The sequence below is a fragment of the Gymnodraco acuticeps genome, unplaced genomic scaffold (assembly GCF_902827175.1).
Source record: "Gymnodraco acuticeps unplaced genomic scaffold, fGymAcu1.1, whole genome shotgun sequence".
Lineage (NCBI taxonomy): Eukaryota > Metazoa > Chordata > Actinopteri > Perciformes > Bathydraconidae > Gymnodraco > Gymnodraco acuticeps.
This window is the reverse complement of record NW_022990565.1, coordinates 360,726-379,618: the sequence shown is the minus strand read 5'-3', so window position 1 is coordinate 379,618 and position 18,893 is coordinate 360,726. Positions and strand designations below refer to the sequence as shown.

At 39.7% G+C, this 18,893-nt stretch overlaps 1 protein-coding gene across 3 annotated transcripts; it reads left to right on the top strand.

Moving 5' to 3' along the window:
* Positions 1-4,166: 4,166 nt before the first annotated feature.
* On the top strand, positions 4,167-12,342 carry tcea3 (transcription elongation factor A (SII), 3). 3 transcript variants are annotated; one of them, XM_034227735.1, is made up of 21 exons: positions 4,167-4,432; positions 5,225-5,287; positions 5,463-5,568; positions 5,669-5,759; positions 6,623-6,988; positions 7,069-7,200; positions 7,472-7,573; positions 7,662-7,730; positions 7,840-7,944; positions 8,058-8,123; positions 8,422-8,481; positions 8,588-8,659; positions 9,407-9,475; positions 9,547-9,609; positions 9,690-9,764; positions 10,089-10,249; positions 10,439-10,495; positions 10,607-10,761; positions 10,885-11,031; positions 11,817-11,888; positions 11,974-12,342. In XM_034227735.1, the coding sequence occupies exons 1-21, from the start codon at positions 4,364-4,366 to the stop codon at positions 11,980-11,982; spliced, it is 2,109 nt and encodes a 702-aa protein (XP_034083626.1). In that variant the 5' UTR covers positions 4,167-4,363; the 3' UTR covers positions 11,983-12,342. The 3 variants fall into 3 exon arrangements, with proteins under 3 accessions (XP_034083626.1, XP_034083625.1, XP_034083627.1); XM_034227734.1 differs by having other exon boundaries at positions 8,055-8,123; XM_034227736.1 differs by lacking the exons at positions 6,623-6,988; positions 7,069-7,200 and having other exon boundaries at positions 4,183-4,432; positions 8,055-8,123.
* Positions 12,343-18,893: the final 6,551 nt, after the last annotated feature.

Genomic DNA, 18,893 nt, shown 5'->3' with positions numbered 1-18,893 from the left:
ATTAAAACTGAAGTAATGAGCCTGTTTTGAAAATGTAAGAATTAGAAAGTACAGGTACACAGTAACATCTGGAGTGTTAATTTAACACTCTGAGATAAGGACCATATTATGTTCACTGGCTCAGTGTTAAAATTGACTCTTTATGTGTTAATTTAATACTGCCCACTTAATTTAACACTTAAATGTCAACACTGAGCCAGTGAACATATGGTCCTTATCTCAGAGTGTTAAATTAACACTCCAGATTTTACTGTGTATTTGTGTTAAAAATGTAAGAAGTTAAAGTAAAAAGTCGTCAGAAAAATAAGTAGTGGAGTAAAGTACTCATACCAGAAACATGTACTTAAGTACAGTAACAAAGTATTTGTACTCCACTACTTCCCACCTCTGTTTAAATTGCAAGAACCATTGGTGATACTCAGGGTCTCACATTTACAACAGAACACAAACAAAATCTGAATTCAATCAACTTCTAAGAGCCAAAGTGTAACATCTGTGGATTTACATGTCTACTAACTGGGTCATTCAGCATTGAGTCAGCAATTCCTGCTTCTCTTAAATCACTTCAGAAAGCTGCTAATAAGTAGAGGAAAGGTAGATGTTGCAGGTTTTGAACTTATAATTGGATTAGAGGTCAGTTGAAGAGGAAATGAGAGTAAGACGGGATTAACACTCTAACCCTATCTGGGCTGTTGGCGTAGGAGCTCCGCTTTATCAATTATTTTGAGCTGCTCTTCATCCTCATTTTGTTCTATATTTTTGAAACAATTTTCCTTTGTTTTAGTCTCATGCCAAATGAGGGTTATGCACTTGTTTGTCAGCATAAAGTCGTAGCTCAAGCACAAACGAAGAGAGCTCAGAGATCAAATCGCAGCCTTGGGAAGAACCACAGGATCTTTTTGCAGACACACTATACAAATGACTCAGTGTCTGTCCAGTGTGCCAATGTGTAATTGACAGTTGTGGAAAAGTTATAGCGCATATTTTACATATTCCAATCCAGCTTTAAATGAATCTTTGTGCTGCTCACTGTGAAGCTACTGTATAGGCCGAATCATTCTCTTCCTGATCTGCAAATCAGGTGACAGTAACAGTATTTTTTGTAGGAATCGAGTTAAACATCTCTTTGTTGGGGCGTAATTCAGCTTTAGTAAGGTTATTTATTGACTTATTTTGGTTGGATTGTGTCTAACTGTGGCACCACCGGTTATTTTGGTCAAAGGTAGCCTAAAATAGTGCCCCCACCAAAACAGTTTTGGATATGGTAGATTTGGAGTGTGTGTGGCAGTAAATAAAGACTTTGAGACAGCTGAAGGCACAGGGATGTTCTTAAAGTCTTTGGGTGGTCCAACCTCTCCAGGAGATTTAGCCTACTTTTTGCGAGCGCCAACGCCAAATAGTGGTCATTATTAGCAGACGAACCAACCAGGCTGGAATTACCTTCCAGCCAACGGCAGATGTGAACGTCTAAACAATTCTCCCACTCTGTTTTGACATGCTCTATTACAGGTTCTGCATCCTGCACCATGATCCAAAAAAAAATTGACAGCTCAATTAAATCATTCATTTTCTGGTCTGATGTCATCAAAAAATTGCCATAATTGCGCAGGCCTGGTGTCTCTGGTCTGTGACTGGCGAAGACACCAGCTCTGGGCGAGGTGTTCCTATAGAGGAGAGTAGACTGGTGGATGTTCCCTGTTGGATCTGTGTGTACTCTTTGTCTGTTAAAGCATGTAGGATGTACAGTGCCCTAAGAGGAACACTATGGACCAACACAGTGGGCTCTCTATTGAAATTCTTTACAGTATAAAATCATGTATTCTATTATACTTTATCTGGCATTGAATCTAGGGCCCCGGCTTCAAAGTTGTAGTTATCTTATTTCCAGCCCATTAATCCATTTTCCAATGTTTGCCTACATGCTGCTGTATTATAGATCATAGTATTTTTTGATGCAACTTGTTGTTGACATATCCAACTCTATCAAAAAAACTATAACAAACTGTCCTTTAGCATTACAAACACGGTAAATAATTCGGACGTCACATGGGTGAACGCATAGCGGCTGAAGATCCAGATTATAATTTTTTCGTCAGAGAGACAAATACAGCACTAAAAGAGTGATTTTAACCTTTAAATTCATTATGTCGACCCATAAATTACCCCAAATAAAAAGCAAATGTTTATCTGCAATAATTTAGTGTGTAAATAAGCAACTGTTTGCTGACACATTGGCAATATACACGTTATAAAATATCAAATTAATACATAATAAAGTCTTCAGTCAATTATGTTGACGCAGCTTGCATTTGCTGTTTTTTTTGTGTGATTAATGTATTATAATATTCTGTCTATGAGCCTTATTTGATTTTTGCGATGAGGCTTGTGTATCAAGCTATACAGAGAGCTTTTCTTCAAAAGTAAGAGATCATACAGTTTATTTGTCCAAATGTCTGGGAAGAAGGTCTGAGGCTGCAGAAGTGGAAGCAGGTTGTTTTCTTCATCCTCTGCTTCTTCTCGAATGGCTCCAAGCCGAAGGGTTTAGTGCACAGAGTTTTAAAGGATGTTGCCAGTTGATCTTGATCACTGGTCCTTCCTCTTGGCCTGCTTCCTCTCTTACCTCACGCGTAGCTGTCCCACTTCTCTAGTTGGCCCACACTGTCTCTACCTGCCAGACACCCAGGGGTAAGGGTTATACACTCAGCCTGTTGTGTAAGTGTTGTAAAGAGATAATACTCTTTGCCGAGACAAGCTTTCAGACTGTACTTTCACCTGCCATCGTTAACACAGTTATCTTCAAATCCCCGGGCCACAAACAAAAGCGTCACAGTTAGCTCTCAGGATAAATGGGACATGCTCCATATTTTAGGCTTTTAAACACACCGTTATGAAAGAAATCCACTCTCTTACACTTCACCTTAAGGGCAGACTTTTACGTTTTCCAGCCAATACTGTTCTGTAATGATATACAATTATGTTGCAGAGCATTTCTGCCTACATAAACTGTCCATATAAACTGTCGCTGTATGAGTACATTTCGAGACGGAGAAATCCTAACGAATTAAAACCTCAAAACCTTCACCCCACTGATATTTGATCTAACTTCAAAAGCAGACTGTTGGGACTTGCATCTCCCATGTCCTCGCTTCCCACAACTGTGGAGACATCCAGCAGCAGGGACGTCTCTAAGATCTGAAGTGCAGCGGGTCGACCGTGGGAGTAAGTCTCTGGGCCTTGCAGCACTGGGAGCGTGCTTGCTATGAAAACAGTCTGAAAGTGGTTGCTTCCAAAAAGTTGTCAAGGCTGATTTATAAACACATTTTTTAAAGGGATCTTGTGAAAAGCACTTGCTCGTGTAATATCAAGTAATTTCATACACTGAATGTTCCTTTAACCAACTTCAGCGTACTCACTGTGTACACCACCAGAACTAAAAAAAGACTGAGCAGCACGGAATGAGGCTTTAGTCATTCTGAATAATATGATTCCACTTCAATATTAGGATGATATCATTTCAAACATTTTGTGTAAAATAGCTCTCTAACGTTGTCACACCTAAACGCTAAATGTTACAGAAAATGGTGTGAGCACTTAAAAATGGTTTACATTTACTACTTGAAGGATGGCACCCAGAAGAAAATGTAATGGTTGGTTGCAAGGTCAGCATGATATCTGATCTGTGATCAGATCTGTTGTTCGACTGTTGTGAGGTTATAGACTTACACGCAGTGCCCTCTGGTGGTAAACACGTACAAACAAATACAAAAGTTCCAACAGTCATTATATTATTTGTAATAACGAAAGTTAATTATTTTTGCCTGATGTTAACTACACACCTGCACACACACTATAGACATCCATCCAAGGCTCAGAAAGGGTACATCTGTGTTACATAGTGCTGAAGTTCTTGGTGAGCTAACACACATGTAGTAACTGTGATCCGGTGTCAGGCTGAACTTTGACACGACAACAACAACTGTTGCACTGGAAATAACAGGTGCAGCCAAAACACAGAGTAATACATGAGACTGAATACGGATGCAATGAGGTCACTGAATTGCGGCTTCAGCATCACAAATAAGAAAGTAATCAATTAATATGTCTCTTTAAAATATCATTAAGTGAATAACCTTTAGCATTATATATTTGTGTCTACTTCAGCTTCTATATTTAGTTGTTGTCATGTGTCGTGCAGCGTGTGGGACCCTGCAGCAGGACACGCCTCTGGGCTGAATGGAGCGTGCGCTACAGTCCGACCTGCAGAGGAGACAAACAGTTGTTTTAAAAAAATAACTAATTTCACGGTTTGCAATAAGTACCCTATAGACATTATAGGTTCCTTGTTAATCGAGTAAATGCAGCGATGACGCGAGAGGAAGATCTCATCCGGATTGCAAAAAAACTGGACAAGATGGTGACTCGGAATAACACGGTGAGAACTTATTTTGACACCCACAGGTGGCGCGTCGTCCCGCCACCTCGTGCTGCACAGCAGGCCCTTGAACGTCTCTTCTGGAAATGTTTCTCCTCCGATTTACCTTGCATTACGTTTGATTTCGTTTGTATCGGTGTAATACTTCGACATTTTGCATTTGAAATATGAGCCTGACTGTACTCCAACAAATTATCAACAGGTGTTTGGCTCTACTGTGCCGCGCTCTATGGAACAAGTTTTGTCAGCTTTTCGACAATTTCTGCAACTTTTTGCAGTTTGACGTTTTAAAAGTGACTCGTTCGAGAGAAAGTAAACAGAGCGACCATTGGTCAAGGTCGTTTGTGAATGTGTGTTTGCGTGCGTGCGTACGTGCGTGTGTGTTGTGAACTGCAAACAGGACGTTGTTTCATGGCGCGAGTCACGGAGTGCAGAGTGCATTAGAGGGCTTTAAACGACAATGCAGTAGCAGCCTACTCAAAATAATCCATGGAAACTTTGATTTCTAGAATGAAGACAACAGTCTCACAAATGACTATGTAATGCCTGTTATGATATATTATTTAAATGTATGAATTAATATGTATTTGTCTAAAATGCTGATTTACATTACAACAGTGAAACTGTTTCTGCTCACACACGATCTGCACTTTCTTTTTTGAGATGTTCATATTTGCATGGAATCAAATCTGCATTAGACATCTTCATGACATATTTCTAAATAAAACCATTCAATATGTACAGGTTAAAACGTCTGACTTGTTTTTGCATTTGACTATTTTGTGTGTTCAGGAGGGCGCCATGGACCTGCTGAAGGAACTCAAAAGTTTCAATATGACACTCAAACTTCTCCAGGTATGTATTTATTTATAGAAGGACCATGCATACAAATATGCACCAGTATGTTGTCTTGAGTCTAATTTACCTTATACAGTTTGCTTTTTAACATAGGATTTATTGATAGTCATAAACCATCATGAGAAATAAGATGACTGCTATTACTTAAGCTCCAAATGTATGTTTGTTTAAGGAAACGAGGATCGGCATGTCAGTGAACGGAATCAGGAAGCACTGCACAGATGAGGAAGTCATTGCCTTGGCAAAGGTCCTCATTAAAGACTGGAAAAGACATTTGGGTACTTGACACTGATGCATGATTTACTCAGCAGTAGAAGCATACTTTGTATGAACCGAGTGATTTACTAATATGATTCCTCCACACAAACACTCACACAGATACTGAGAAAGCATCCCTCATGAAGAACGGTTTGGACTCCAGCAACACGGCCGGGTCTCCAAGCAGCCCCCCCTCTGACACACAGAGCAGGTCAGTACTTGGACAGCTGCTGCACCGAAACCCCACAGCTGGCATGATATGTAATGAAGAATCAGAGACAAGAAGAGAGTGTTGAGTGTGAACTGCTTTCATTTAATCTGAAATATGATGTAGTAAAAGATGGAAGTGTAGATGTTCAGGGAAATAGAGAGATGTTTATCATTAATTGCCACAATACACAACAGTAGACCTAGAGTACTTGTACATTTGTATTTATTAAATATAGTATTCATAATAGTGTATATTATATTTATATTACATAGAAATAGTTTAACCCAGCATCTCCTTCATAAGAAGAACTACAGCAGCCTATCCAGTCAATAGTTATTTACACTGTGTAAATATTTTCTCTTTTTTTAAACGTTTCCATGGAAGCTTTTAAATCATATTTTGTCTGTCTACGTTCCTACCTGCACCTATAGGCATGTCATGATGGATGCTTCTTTCTCTGAGGCTTGCATTTGCATGTTTTTCTAGGTAAACATGTTTACGAGTGGTATTTCTAAAGAGGCTATATGAACGAAGTGATCATGCATGGTGTTTCCATCTGAGACTGACATTGTTTGTCCCCATTTGGATTTAATGTATTCCACTATTCGCTGTATCTGTAATTAGAGTCCTATCTGTAAAGGCTGTGAAGGCATCTCTGAGTTTGTACCGATACAGCCGTTAACTATTACTGAGTTAATCAGCTCAGCGCACAACTGAAGTAATATAGATGACCCGTCAACATCAGTCAGTTTAATCCTATATGAAGGGGGCTTAAGGTGCAACAACAACAGACCTGACGTAAACTATACGTTTTTCTGGCTCTGGTAAAGAGGTAAATATGATACTCCCTTTGTTTTTGTTAGTCACAGAAGACTGGATATCAAATCTAAACACGACTCAGATCCTGACAAAAAACACTCTGATAAAAACAGAACAGAAAAACACAATGATGAACACAGAAACAAAAAGAGACACCAAGATGAGCCCAGCGATGAAAAACACCTGGAGGAGCCCCAATATGAGAAACACCATCCAGAACCAAGGAAAGAAAGACCTTTAGGAGAACACCTGGAAGAGTTCAAAAAGGAAAGACACCCAGAGGAGCCGAAGAAGCACAACTACCCAGATGACATGAAGAAGGACAAATATAAGGAGAGTAGCAGACACGAGAGGCCGCCGATCGAACCCCAGAGAAAGAAACCAATATTTTCCAAACCACTATTCGAAAGGTGAGACAGAAGTGGCTCAAAAATTGATTAATACACATCAAAACATGCGTCAGAGTTTCAGATTAAATAATGTATTGCAGGAGAGGAGTGATGGACTGCACTGTTCTTTATCCCACCCGGGACCCCTCGCCCCCTCGCCCTGCCCGGGCCCCACTCCCTGCCCGGCCCCCTCTCTCAGTTAGACGCCCCTCAGTGGACCTGAAAAACGACAGGTCTGGACTCATGCATGGCGTGCGTTGAAGAGCATGATGTACGGAAATATAACTGCACCACATAACCCTTTCTGAGTCACTCGAATGCACTGACATTTGTGTCTTCAGTTTTATTAGCAGACTCTTGGGCTAACAGGATACTCTCTGTGCATGGGTGCATGATGTGATGGGTCAGTGAGGTGTGTCAGAAAATACTTTTGATTTCACTGGAACAGCATTGGGTACTCTTCAGTTGCCCCTCTCTGACTTTTCTGTTGTGGTATTTGTTCAGGAAGGACGGTACAGACTCTTCCTCCCAACATCCTCGTCCTCACACTCCTCTCCCCGCCTCTCCGCCGACGAAGCGGGTTTCCGTGGAAGTAAAGAAAGAAAGGTCAGGCGTGCTTCGGTGCATGGTGGACTGAGTTAGTGCAGAGAAATGTGAGATTTCTCAAACAAATGTTGAATTCTTTTCACACCAGGAAGTTTCCACTGGATCCCAATGCTCCATTTGCTCCTCTTCCTCTTCACCTTCATCTTCCTCCACCCAGGTCAGGGTCTGCATGCCCACTGCGTTGCCTCACATAAGTAATTGCTTATAATATCCACTCTCACCATGAAGCGACGCCTCTCAACTCAAAGGTGTTTTCTTTTATTCAGAAAGGAGCCACCTGACCCCAACGCTCCTTTTGCTCCACTTCCATTTCACCTTCACCCCCAGGCTCCTCCCCCGCAGCGCCACTTACCCAATGTGAAAAAAGAAAGGTCTGGATCAGATGAGTTCTCATTACAGGACCGGAAGTGTCTGAGAGCAATATTTTTGAAAAATTATAATTGTTCCTCTCTGAATCGAAACCTTGTGTTGTTTGCCGCAGCAGAAAGGAGTCATCAGAATCTAAACCTCCACCACAGAAGAAGACATCAGACCTTGTAAAAAAAGAAAGGTCCGGGATTCTGGAAATTATTCATTCTGAAAAAATTCTGGAGGATCAGTGACTTCAATCCATGTTTTTCGGTTTCTTTTTACGTCGCTGCAAAATAAATAGATTTACACAGTTTACAAGGATACATTTAATCAGCTTAAGGTTTTATTCACTATGTTTCTTGCATTTCTACAATATATGCTGTAAAAAGAAATTATTCACTTCTTTACCTACAGTGTAAAGGGAGAGCAATAGCTAACTGTAAAGAGCAAATATATTATTTTGGTAATATATATGGACATTTGTTTTATTTTTCCAGGAAAGAGTCATCGGATAGCAAAGTGCCTATTAAACACTCAGATGAGGCTAAGAGAGAAAGGTTGGTCACTCATGAGTATGAACACCTGTGATGGTTATATGTGCCTTGTTGTTCACTTTCTGCAAGTGGATTTGTCTAAGAATCAAACAAATGCTTCCTTTTTCAGGAAAGATTCATTGGACTCAAGACCGCCCCTTCCCAAGAAGCCCAGTTTGGATGTCAAAAAAGAAAAACACAGGTGTGCAGAAACAAATGAATTCAACTACACTGAACAAAAATATAAACGCAACACTTTTGTTTTTGCTCCCATTTGATTAGACAGCATGATTATTGCACAGGTGTGCCTTAGAATGGCCACAATAAAAGGCCACTCTGAAACGTGCAGTTTTGCTTTATTGGGGGGGTCTGGGGGGGGGTCCGAAAACCAGTCAGTATCTGTTGTGACCACCATTTGCCTCACGCAGTGCAACACATCTCCTTCGCATAGAGTTGATCAGGTTGTTGATTGTGGCCTGTTAGGGTTAGGGTTTAACCCTATTAGGGTTAGGGTTTAACCCTAACATGTCACCCACTGACATGTTAGGGTTAGGGTTAAACCCTAACCCTAACAGGTTACCTAACATGTCACCCCCCCAATAAAGCAAAACTGCACGTTTCAGAGTGGCCTTTTATTGTGGCCAGCCTAAGGCACACCTGTGCAATAATCATGCTGTCTAATCAGCATCTTGATATGCCACACCTGTGAGGTGGGATGGATTATCTCGGCAAAGGAGAAGTGCTCACTGTCACAGATTTTTTCAGATTTGTGAACAATTTTTGAGAGAAATGGTTATTTTGTGTATATAGAAAATGTTTTAGATCTTTGAGTTCATCTCATGAAAAATGGGAGCAAAAACAAAAGTGTTGCGTTTATATTTTTGTTCAGTGTATATATTGCCTTTGAATCAACACTAACTACACTTTATCGGTGTCTCTTGTGTTGCAGGAAGGACTCCTGCGACTCAAAGCCTGGCCCACCAGTGAAACATCCGTCAACTGACTCCAAACCTGACAGGTAAAATCTCACTCATACTTGGAAATGCAAAGGAAATGTATATTTACTGAAAGTGTCTCATTATTCACTAGGCGGAAATCCATCGATTCAAAGAGAAGCAGCTCACCGCCAGCAAGGAAGCTACCAGCTGAAAGGTCAATCATTTTTCCGTTAAGGTTTCAGAGGGTTTCTCTATAAAAAGCAAGAAGATGATGCAATTGACTTTGTTTTACAGGAGAGAGTCTCACGGCTCTAAGACTCCTCAGCCTGGACCTCCACAGAGGAAGCCCTCTACCGACAGCATTGAGAAGTATTTCAATTATTTATTTATTTTGTCAATAGTAGAGTCATGTAGGCTAAGGTTTATGATGTTTGGTGATGATTATTTAACATTTAATCTACCTGAAATACATTCATTTTAAGTAACTTATATTCAGGTAAACAAACCTAAAGCCCATAAAGACATATGAATCATTTGAGACCAAAGCTAATGAGGGTTTTATGCTGCCCCAAAAAAGCAGATCACAAAAGCAGGTAACTCCTTTCCTTCCTAAGGTCAAATCAGGCCAAACACACAGGAGGTGTTGCTTCACACACTTTGAATGCTATGCTTTAATGTGTCCTTTTTCTATAGGAGGTGCAAAGCCGAAACTCCCAAAACTCCCACCACCCCGACCAGCCCCATGTCCCCCAGCTTCAGTTCCCCCGGGGGGCCACTGTCCCCTCATTATGCTACTGGGGACTCCATCAGAGACAAGTGCATTGAGTTGCTGGCAGCTGCCCTGCGCGCAGACAGTAAGGCTAAGATTAGACTTTATCACTGAGAATACACACTACTGCAGCTGTTGTGCTCAGAATTCACTGACAAAGAAACACATACAAAAACAGACGGCAGAGTGTAAATCTACAGCAAGGTACCACCAAGGGAACACACACAAATGTCACTGTGATGTACAGATTTACTTTTGTTTCTGGTCTTTACAGACGACTTCAAGGATTTTGCAACCAACTGTGACAGCATGGCTGCAGAGATTGAAGATCATATCCTTCAATTTAACTAATAATCTTTCTCTATGTTTGGTCATCAAACTTGAAAGTATCCTGTTTGACATTATGACTGTGATCAGATCTACCTTGACTGTGCGGTTGCACATATCTACCAGGAATCAAAGGCCACTGATATGAAGTATAAAAACAAAGTCCGCAGCCGTATCAGCAACCTGAAGGACCCGAAGAACCCTGGGCTTCGCAGGAACGTCCTCGCAGGAAACATTGACTTGGGTCGCATCGCCAGCATGTCGGCTGAGGTACAGAACACCACCAATTCATACTAAACCATCCATGAACTCCTTTTGTGATGCTCGGATCTGTTGGTGTGCCACACTTTTATGTCGATCTGCCCCAGTTTCTCACATATTTGCTTAATGTAGGAGATGGCCAGCGAGGAGCTGAAACAGCTGAGGAACGTTCTCACCCAGGAAGCCATCCGGGAGCACCAGATGGCCAAAACTGGAGGCACCTCGTCCGACATGTTCCAGTGCAGCAAGTGCAGGAAGAAGAACTGCACTTACAACCAGGTAAACACACACACCTGTAGTATGCAATACAAATGTCATAACAGTTTCATACAAGTCATATGATAGAATCTCACAAAATAAAAAACAGTGTCCTGTCCCATAAAAAAAATACTAAAGTATTATAGAATGTCATAAGAAGTGTCGTAAAGAATGTCATGGAAAAAGGTCATATGAAGGATGTCACGATTGTAATAACAAAGGTCATCGTATTGTATGTGATGACAAATCTAGTAAAAAAATCGTTGTATAGTCTGCCATAAAAAGAACATTGCACTTGTAATGGAAACTTCTGGAGCATGGAGTCGAAACCCAATGAAACACGGGGAGAGCTGAAACTTGATGGCAAACACTGAAGATTGATATGAACTTACGGCCTGAGAATTGACAAAGACATTTGCTGCAGCTACAAGGTGACACAGTCAACCAATTCTGAAGATCTCTCCCCAGTCCCATGTATTTAGCTAGCTCTGAGAGAAGAATCAACATGCTGCATAACAAGATAAAACAGGCAAAGCACTGTAACTCATCTATCAGCTGACCAGCAGGCAGGAATAGGGAGGCAAAACACTGAGTGCACAGCAGCCCAAGGTCGCACGCCTGTGCTCAACGGCAGTACAAACTGATAAACTGGGTCAAGGTTATGGGCCTAGGAACACATTTCCCCAACACCACTGTGTTAATGAAGAAGTGTTATACCATTTTATTCAATTAATCTCCTCATTGTATCCTCTTATGTCTGCAATGTTTACAGCTTCTTAATCCTTGTGTGTGTGTGTGTGTTTTAGGTGCAGACACGCAGTGCTGATGAGCCGATGACCACATTTGTCCTGTGTAATGAGTGCGGTAACCGCTGGAAGGTATGTATTTTGCCGACACTTGTTTCAATAACTCATAATGTCTTTTATACTTCATCAAACTCTTTCTTTTCTTTCTAAATTTCAGTTCTGCTGAGACCTTCCAGATGAACCGTGTTTTTTTTCTGAGCATATTGAACTTAATTATTTTCTATTATGGGGAGGGGGAGGAGATTATTGCAGCTAGTGATTTTAACAGATAAAGTGTTTTTAACAATTTTTACTTGACCTTTTTGAGGTTTTTAAGTATGTGCTGAAAACTGGTTTTGCTTTATGTTGAATTGAGAATGAAGGTCAGTTTGATGACCGTCAACACATCACAAAGATCATTGTGCTGTCATGATGCGAACACTATCCAGTTAATATGCTACGTGATATCATAGCGGTTGAAGTGCATATATCTTATGTATGTTTGCTTGTTAAACTCACATTTAATAAAGAAAATTCACAGTCTTAATCAGAGTTGATGCACCTTCATCATCAACGTCTTGTGGAGTATGGTTTGGATTACTTCCACTGCATAATATTTATCAGGAGCAATTGGGGTTTAAGTATCTTGCCCTAAGACACTTTGACATGTTGACTGCAGAGGGTCGAACAGCTGACCCCCCGATTTGCAGATCAGCGCACTAACCCCCGGAGCTTCAGCGGCCACGTTTCTTTCGGTATATTGTTTTTTATTATAATGTTTCAATAAACTGAATGGGACCAACTTAGATGATAAAAGAGCATAACATTTTTGAAATTGTCTGAAACTGTGATTAACTAATTGAAATCAAACAGAGAGTCAAATCTAACCATGCAGTAGACATGTAAATAATAATTGAATACCAACAATCAGCCATCAGTTATTTCACAGATACATTTTTTTCCAGAGATAAAACATTAGAAATATGGCATTTAAAAAGATACATTAAAGAGCAAAGAGAATACAAGTAAACATAAAACAAGCTAATAAACAATAACATAGGTAATACATGAATACAAGTTACAGTGCAGTGTAATTCAAAGCAGCGGAAAGAATAAGAGTCTTCAGCCTGGATTTAAAAGTAGTAAGAGTTGCAGCAGACCTGCCGGTTTCTGTCACTGCTGCTTAAAAACATGAGGACAGTTAATAGAGTAATACAAATCATAAAAGAACAGCTGAACAATGATATCCATTATTTTGTATGACAAAAGAAAACCTGGTGCTAATAGCAGGAGATCAGAGATGTGTTTAGGCCATAGTTTAAAGTGTTTCTGTTGCAGCTCTGAAATCATGCAGCAGGTGGCAACAGTTCACTGTAATTCAAACTCTGGCAGCGTCAGTTTCCACAATTACATTTTTCACTCTTGAAGTTACCTACCACAAATAAAGGAGACGCTTGCTTGTTAGTCCAGCTGGCTGCTAAAGCCACAATGCTGCTGAACACTAACATGACAATATTAAAGCCATTTAACAAAATAAACGTGTTTCTTGAACATTACTGAATTTGATTAATGAGAAATAAGCTTGTGCCTAGAGCAATGTGTAAATTATATTCTTCAAATCTGTGGTTGTATAGATTGGACTTTACTAATGCAGCACTTTCATTAAATAAATATAATATTTGGCAGTAATGGTCTGCAGAAAGAATGGAAAGGAAAGCTTGCTGGCTGCCCTCAGGCTGAGTCTCCACCATCTGGTTTCCTGTGAATTTAAACCACATTCATTTACTTCTTTTGCATCATTTCCAACATTACATGTCCTGTGTTGATGCACACAGAGCTCAGAAAGCATCAGCACTTACTGTGTGATTCTACACGGGTGCATCTGTTGTAATCATCGTTCATCCTGAAACCATGAACCTGAAATTCAATTGAACAGCTACATATAAAAGGAAGTCTCTCACAGCAGCAAGTTAAAAATAAATATTTAAGTGCCTAATTTGTTAATGGGCTCTGCCACATAATTCCTCATATTTTCACTAAGTGGCATCTGCTCTGTGACATCTGTGTTCCCAACAGTTGGTGAGAAGGGATGTTAGAAAATAAAAGATGCCGTATACCACTCTCCATACTTTACCCCAAATGAAGAGATCTAAATTTAAAAAAAGTGTTCATGCTTATTTGAATTTTGAATATATTTATAAGGACATTGCACAATTACATAAAAGTAATTACATTTGGACAATTTGGCATTTGTATTATATCATTGGCTTTTCACCCTTATATGTATAATGTATAATAACGTATTAGCTTTTCCAGCAGTCATAACACACAATACTTGTCATGTTCACTTTTATGGCAATGTTTAACTTCCTGTCTTGGGGTCAATTGATGTGATAGGGTCAAAGAAATGCGAGTTGACATTTAGAAAACCTCGACCTTTAATTGGCAGCAAGTTGTAAAAAAAACAAGATTGCCCATAAATCTATACAGTACATGTGCGGTGAGACATGCATGTCAAGTAAATGAAAGACACACTGTGACGTAAGCTCAGTATAGATGTTACATTATCTCTTGAGAACATGTGTGGTAGGTGGTAATCCATCAGTGACAGCCACATGACGGCATTGTCCAATCACAAACCTCCATCAGCTACAAGACAGGCAGACCTCAGGAGTTAAAGTGACTGGATGAATATATTTCACTACACATAGAACATTTTGACATAAGACAACACTGACAGGCAGAAACAGAAATTCAAAGTATCCTTTCCTGATCGACAACACAGCACTCTTTAGTGTGTTAATGGCTGCTACTTTGTTTTGAAATTCTCAAAATTGAAAGTATTACACTGATTCTTCAAATTAATCCACACATCTTGTAATTATGAGGCTCATACTGTTGGTATTTGAATTGCATCGGAGCCTTGTGTTCTTTGTCTGAAATGTTTCTCTGCAGTGTTATGATAAATCTGTAACCTGCAGTCTCCTGTTGTCACTGCATGCAGTCTCTCTATAAATGGAAACAATAAAAGCCTTGGTTGGCACAAAGTGTCCCAGAAACAACATAATCAGTGAGGCGATTAAAAGTACAAAACATTTGTACTCTTAATGTGTATAAACAACAGTATATGGATATAGCTTGACATATTTCTAATCTCAAATACTTACTTGTTACTCTATAGACAATAAGCGACAACAGAATTTATAATGTATAAGTACATTGCAGTTGCTCCCTGTATAATCTCAAAGTAATGTTTGTAAAATGTTTTCATCTTCAGACACACAGTTCAATCAGTGAGATGAGCAGCTTTTTCTTCCCGTTTGTAAAACTGAGAGAATAATGAATGCACTTTCACTATCCGACGTATTTATGATGCGCCAGCGGACGTCATGAATGTGCGTCTGCTGCTGTGGGGAAACTATGGAAACTACAGTTTTCTATACAGCGGACTACAACATGGATGTTTAAAAAGAACGAGGGACTACTGTAAACTCATCTGCAGTGCTTCTCAAAGTGTGGTCCGCGGACCACTGGTGGTCCGTGAGCGCCCCCTAGTGGTCCGTGAGTATATTTGTAAAATTTCACATTTTAAATAAATACATTTATTTAAGTTTTTCGCACTCTCGCGGGAATATCTCCGCAATGGAGCAAGCTTAAGTTTCACTTTCGATTGCATGATATAGCCCAGATAAACACCTTCGTCACACATGTTGCCACTTGTTTGTACAATTTTCAGGCGATTTGTAAAAAACGATGTGTTTTTGGATATTTGTGGAGTTAGGTGGTCCGCGAGTGTTTTTTTATTGGTTAAGTGGTCCTTGGTATGAAAAAGTTTGAGAAACACTGATCTAGAGACTCTGCACCGTGCTCTGATGCTGTTGTTTTATGCTTTATGAATGTGGACAACAGAGAAACATATTCTTCATGACCAAAGTTGGAATTGAAATAAAAAAGAAAAGTGAAACTTATGCTCGTCACCCTCTCCCTCCGGTCCACATTAATACAAATGATCCCAATACGTATTATTGTATGAACTAAAGATCTTAAAATCTATACAAATGTATTTATTATAAACGTTAGTCCTTAACATCTATCACTGTGTATATCACCATTCAAACATCTTTAAAAGTTGAACAAACCCCACACAGCTCAGTAAAGACTGTGAAATGTTGACTTTATTTGATCATTTCAGTAAAAACTAACGTTCATATTTCTCTTTTTGATTATAATACTGATGAACGTTCAGAACAAAGCACTTTGGCAACTTACCACATACGTTTTAAAATGCTTAATAAGCACCGTAACTTTCATGATATCATTTCTCGGTCATAGTCGGTTGTTTCCGTGAACGGCCGACTGTTGAGTGACGGCAAATGCTGCGGCTGCAATGCATTGTGGGGCAGCATTTTCTCCTCTCTTTTCGGTTAGGGAGGTCCAGTGGTTCCTAAGCTAAAGGAGGTTATAAAGGAAGTTTGAAACCTCCTTTCCTTTCATTTGGAGAATTGGAACGGCACTTATCATGGCTGCCAGTGACGTACTTCCGGGTCATTTCACTTGGTTAGGAAGGTTCCTAAGCTAAATTGACTATTGGAATGGGCCCGAGGAGGGGGATTTGATGAAATGAGAAAGGGCCCTGGTCTCTTGTGGAGCTTCCTTTTCAAGCTCCCGCTTTTTGTTCTCAAAAAAGCAAACGCCATTTCATCATTTTTTCCTCAAGGATGCTTGGATGACTGCATATGTTGATGAGAGCTGTCAGAGTATGGATAAATAACCATGTAAACTTCTTTTGGCTTTCGATTTGAAGGATGCAAGTTCCTTGAGACAAGCAAGTCCCTTTTGATCATGCTGTATATAGGGTAAACCATCCTGTAGAGAGAGAACACTTTATAGTGGTTATTACAGTAGCTAAGAGCTGTGCAGTTGCAGTATGACACCTGTTTGCGTGATATATCCTTACACTCATCTTGAAATAAAAAGTTGGTGACATGAAGATGTTTGATGAGCAGGAGAGTTTTTTACTTATTGAGGACATACAATCTGTTAGATGTTCTCAGAAAGTCGTGTTTTCAGAAAAGGGAATCAGGGGAGTGGCGTTAAAATAGTACTTGATATAATATGCATGGTTGCGCTAGGGCTGGGTGAAATGACCTGGACCGGACCTGGGGAATAGTGTGCTGGAGACAATTCCCGGAGACGCTGCTGGACTCCATTAGGATTCTGCAAGGTTGTTCCGACTTCACCTGAAATGGCTTTTATTTCAGGGCTGCATTTCCTGATATAAAGACTCACCATTAATACTGATGAGGATTTCAAGATGTCAAGGCTTTTATTGTCATTCGTTCATAGCTGCAGTGTAGTTATGTCGATGAAAATCTTAGGACCCAGGCTCCTCCAACAGTGCAACACAGTAAAACAGATAAAATAGTGCAAGTAAATACAATAAAATAGAATAGAAGTGCTATCAGTGGACATATTTAAACACAGAACTCACAGTAAGAAAAGTTCAAATGAGATGTTTTTGTAGCGCCCAAAACACACAAGTTAACCGTAGATTTCTCTACTGTGCAGGTGGGATGCGAGAAAAACTCATTTCCAAATCATCAAAAAGATTTGACCCTTTAGGCTTTGTGTTGTGTCGCCAGGTGGAGAGGTGCAAACTGCAGAGCTTAAAGTTGTTAATACGGAGATTTCCGACACCATAAACAGAGAGACTGCTGCTACTCTCTGAAAGGAAAACATCAAGAAGTGAAGCATTCTTCAGACTGCATCACTTAGCAAGTGATCAATACAATTGACTAGTGTAACAGGAGGCTTTAGGCTGGTAAGAAGTGATGTATAGCTGGGCATTAACAAACACAGTCTACATCCAAGCAGCTACCTTAAAATTAAATGCGTTACCATTTAATTATACATAAACTTCAGCACATACTGCGGGTGCATATTTAATAAGACCAACAAATAAATACGACCTTTATAGACAATGTGCAGATGCTCCTGATTGATGCCTTAAATGTCAGGTCCATTTCATAGCCCTGGTCAACACCATTATCATGTGTAATGAGGCTGAAGCCTTTTTCATGGAAATGTTGCTCCCCTCTCATCATCTGCTCGAAATTATTCAATGAGCCTTGTCGAGTCTTAAGAGGATAAAAACAGACGGCAGCGTCCAAGGCTTCATTGGAGAAGGCACTGTTATTGAGAAGCTGTTTTTTTATTTATTTAAACATTTTGGATAGTATGAAGTGGTGAACTTTTTTATCAGGCACATCTTCACACAACTTGCTAGTACCTATATGATATTTTCCTTTGTGTCTCTCTCATTATTATTATTATTATTATTATTATTATTATTATTATTATTATTATTATTATTATTATTATGCTCTCAGAGAAACTTCCTGTCTGTAAATGTGCCATGCTGGTGGACTCTGGATATGTTGTACAATACAATAACATTAATCAAATATGCCTGTGAGTATACATATAGTGGCTGGCATAATAATAGGATCATATTGCTTAGGAGCTCAGGGACATCCATCCACGATGGTACTCTATCTCTCCTTTGAAATCACAACACTTAAAAAATATCTATTACATTGACTTTATGAAATCATGGAAAGAATGTCCAAGGAAACACATTCCCTTAATATTTGAGTGATTTATAAGCAGCCTTCAAGAGTCTGTGTCTCAATAGGATCAATGTAATAGGGTAACAAGATATTATCCTTAACAAAATAATTTCACTTGTCAAAGCAGTAGTGATACAACCTTGTTTACAGTTCTGTTCTGCACCTCTGTTTTCTACGCAGACTAATCTCACTCCAGTGTGATTTCTTGCTTACCACATCGGCCCCTTCTCCCATTGAACGCTTTGCCTCCAACATTAGTGTTTGTAAGAAAACAGGAAGCTTGGGCTTTTAAGGCTTGCATTAGAGTCCCTTATTCAACCATTTATTTTACTTTGTTTCTACGGCGGTGGCCTTTTCTGGACTTAATTATATGGATAAATGCATTATGTACAGTATTGGTGACAGTTTACTACTGACTTCTATTGATCCACAATGCAGGCATTATTCATTTATCTTGCAATTGTACACA

What these genes read in the sequence shown, in the direction of transcription:
- tcea3 (XM_034227734.1), top strand. Translation starts at nt 4,364, where the DNA reads ATGACGCGAGAGGAAGATCTCATCCGGATTGCAAAAAAACTGGACAAG. An exon ending in AGCTGCCCTGCGCGCAGACA is followed by an intron (nt 10,250 to 10,438) that starts GTAAGGCTAAGA and finishes TGGTCTTTACAG; the next exon opens with ACGACTTCAAGGATTTTGCA. An exon ending in GGCTGCAGAGATTGAAGATC is followed by an intron (nt 10,496 to 10,606) that starts ATATCCTTCAAT and finishes GTGCGGTTGCAC; the next exon opens with ATATCTACCAGGAATCAAAG.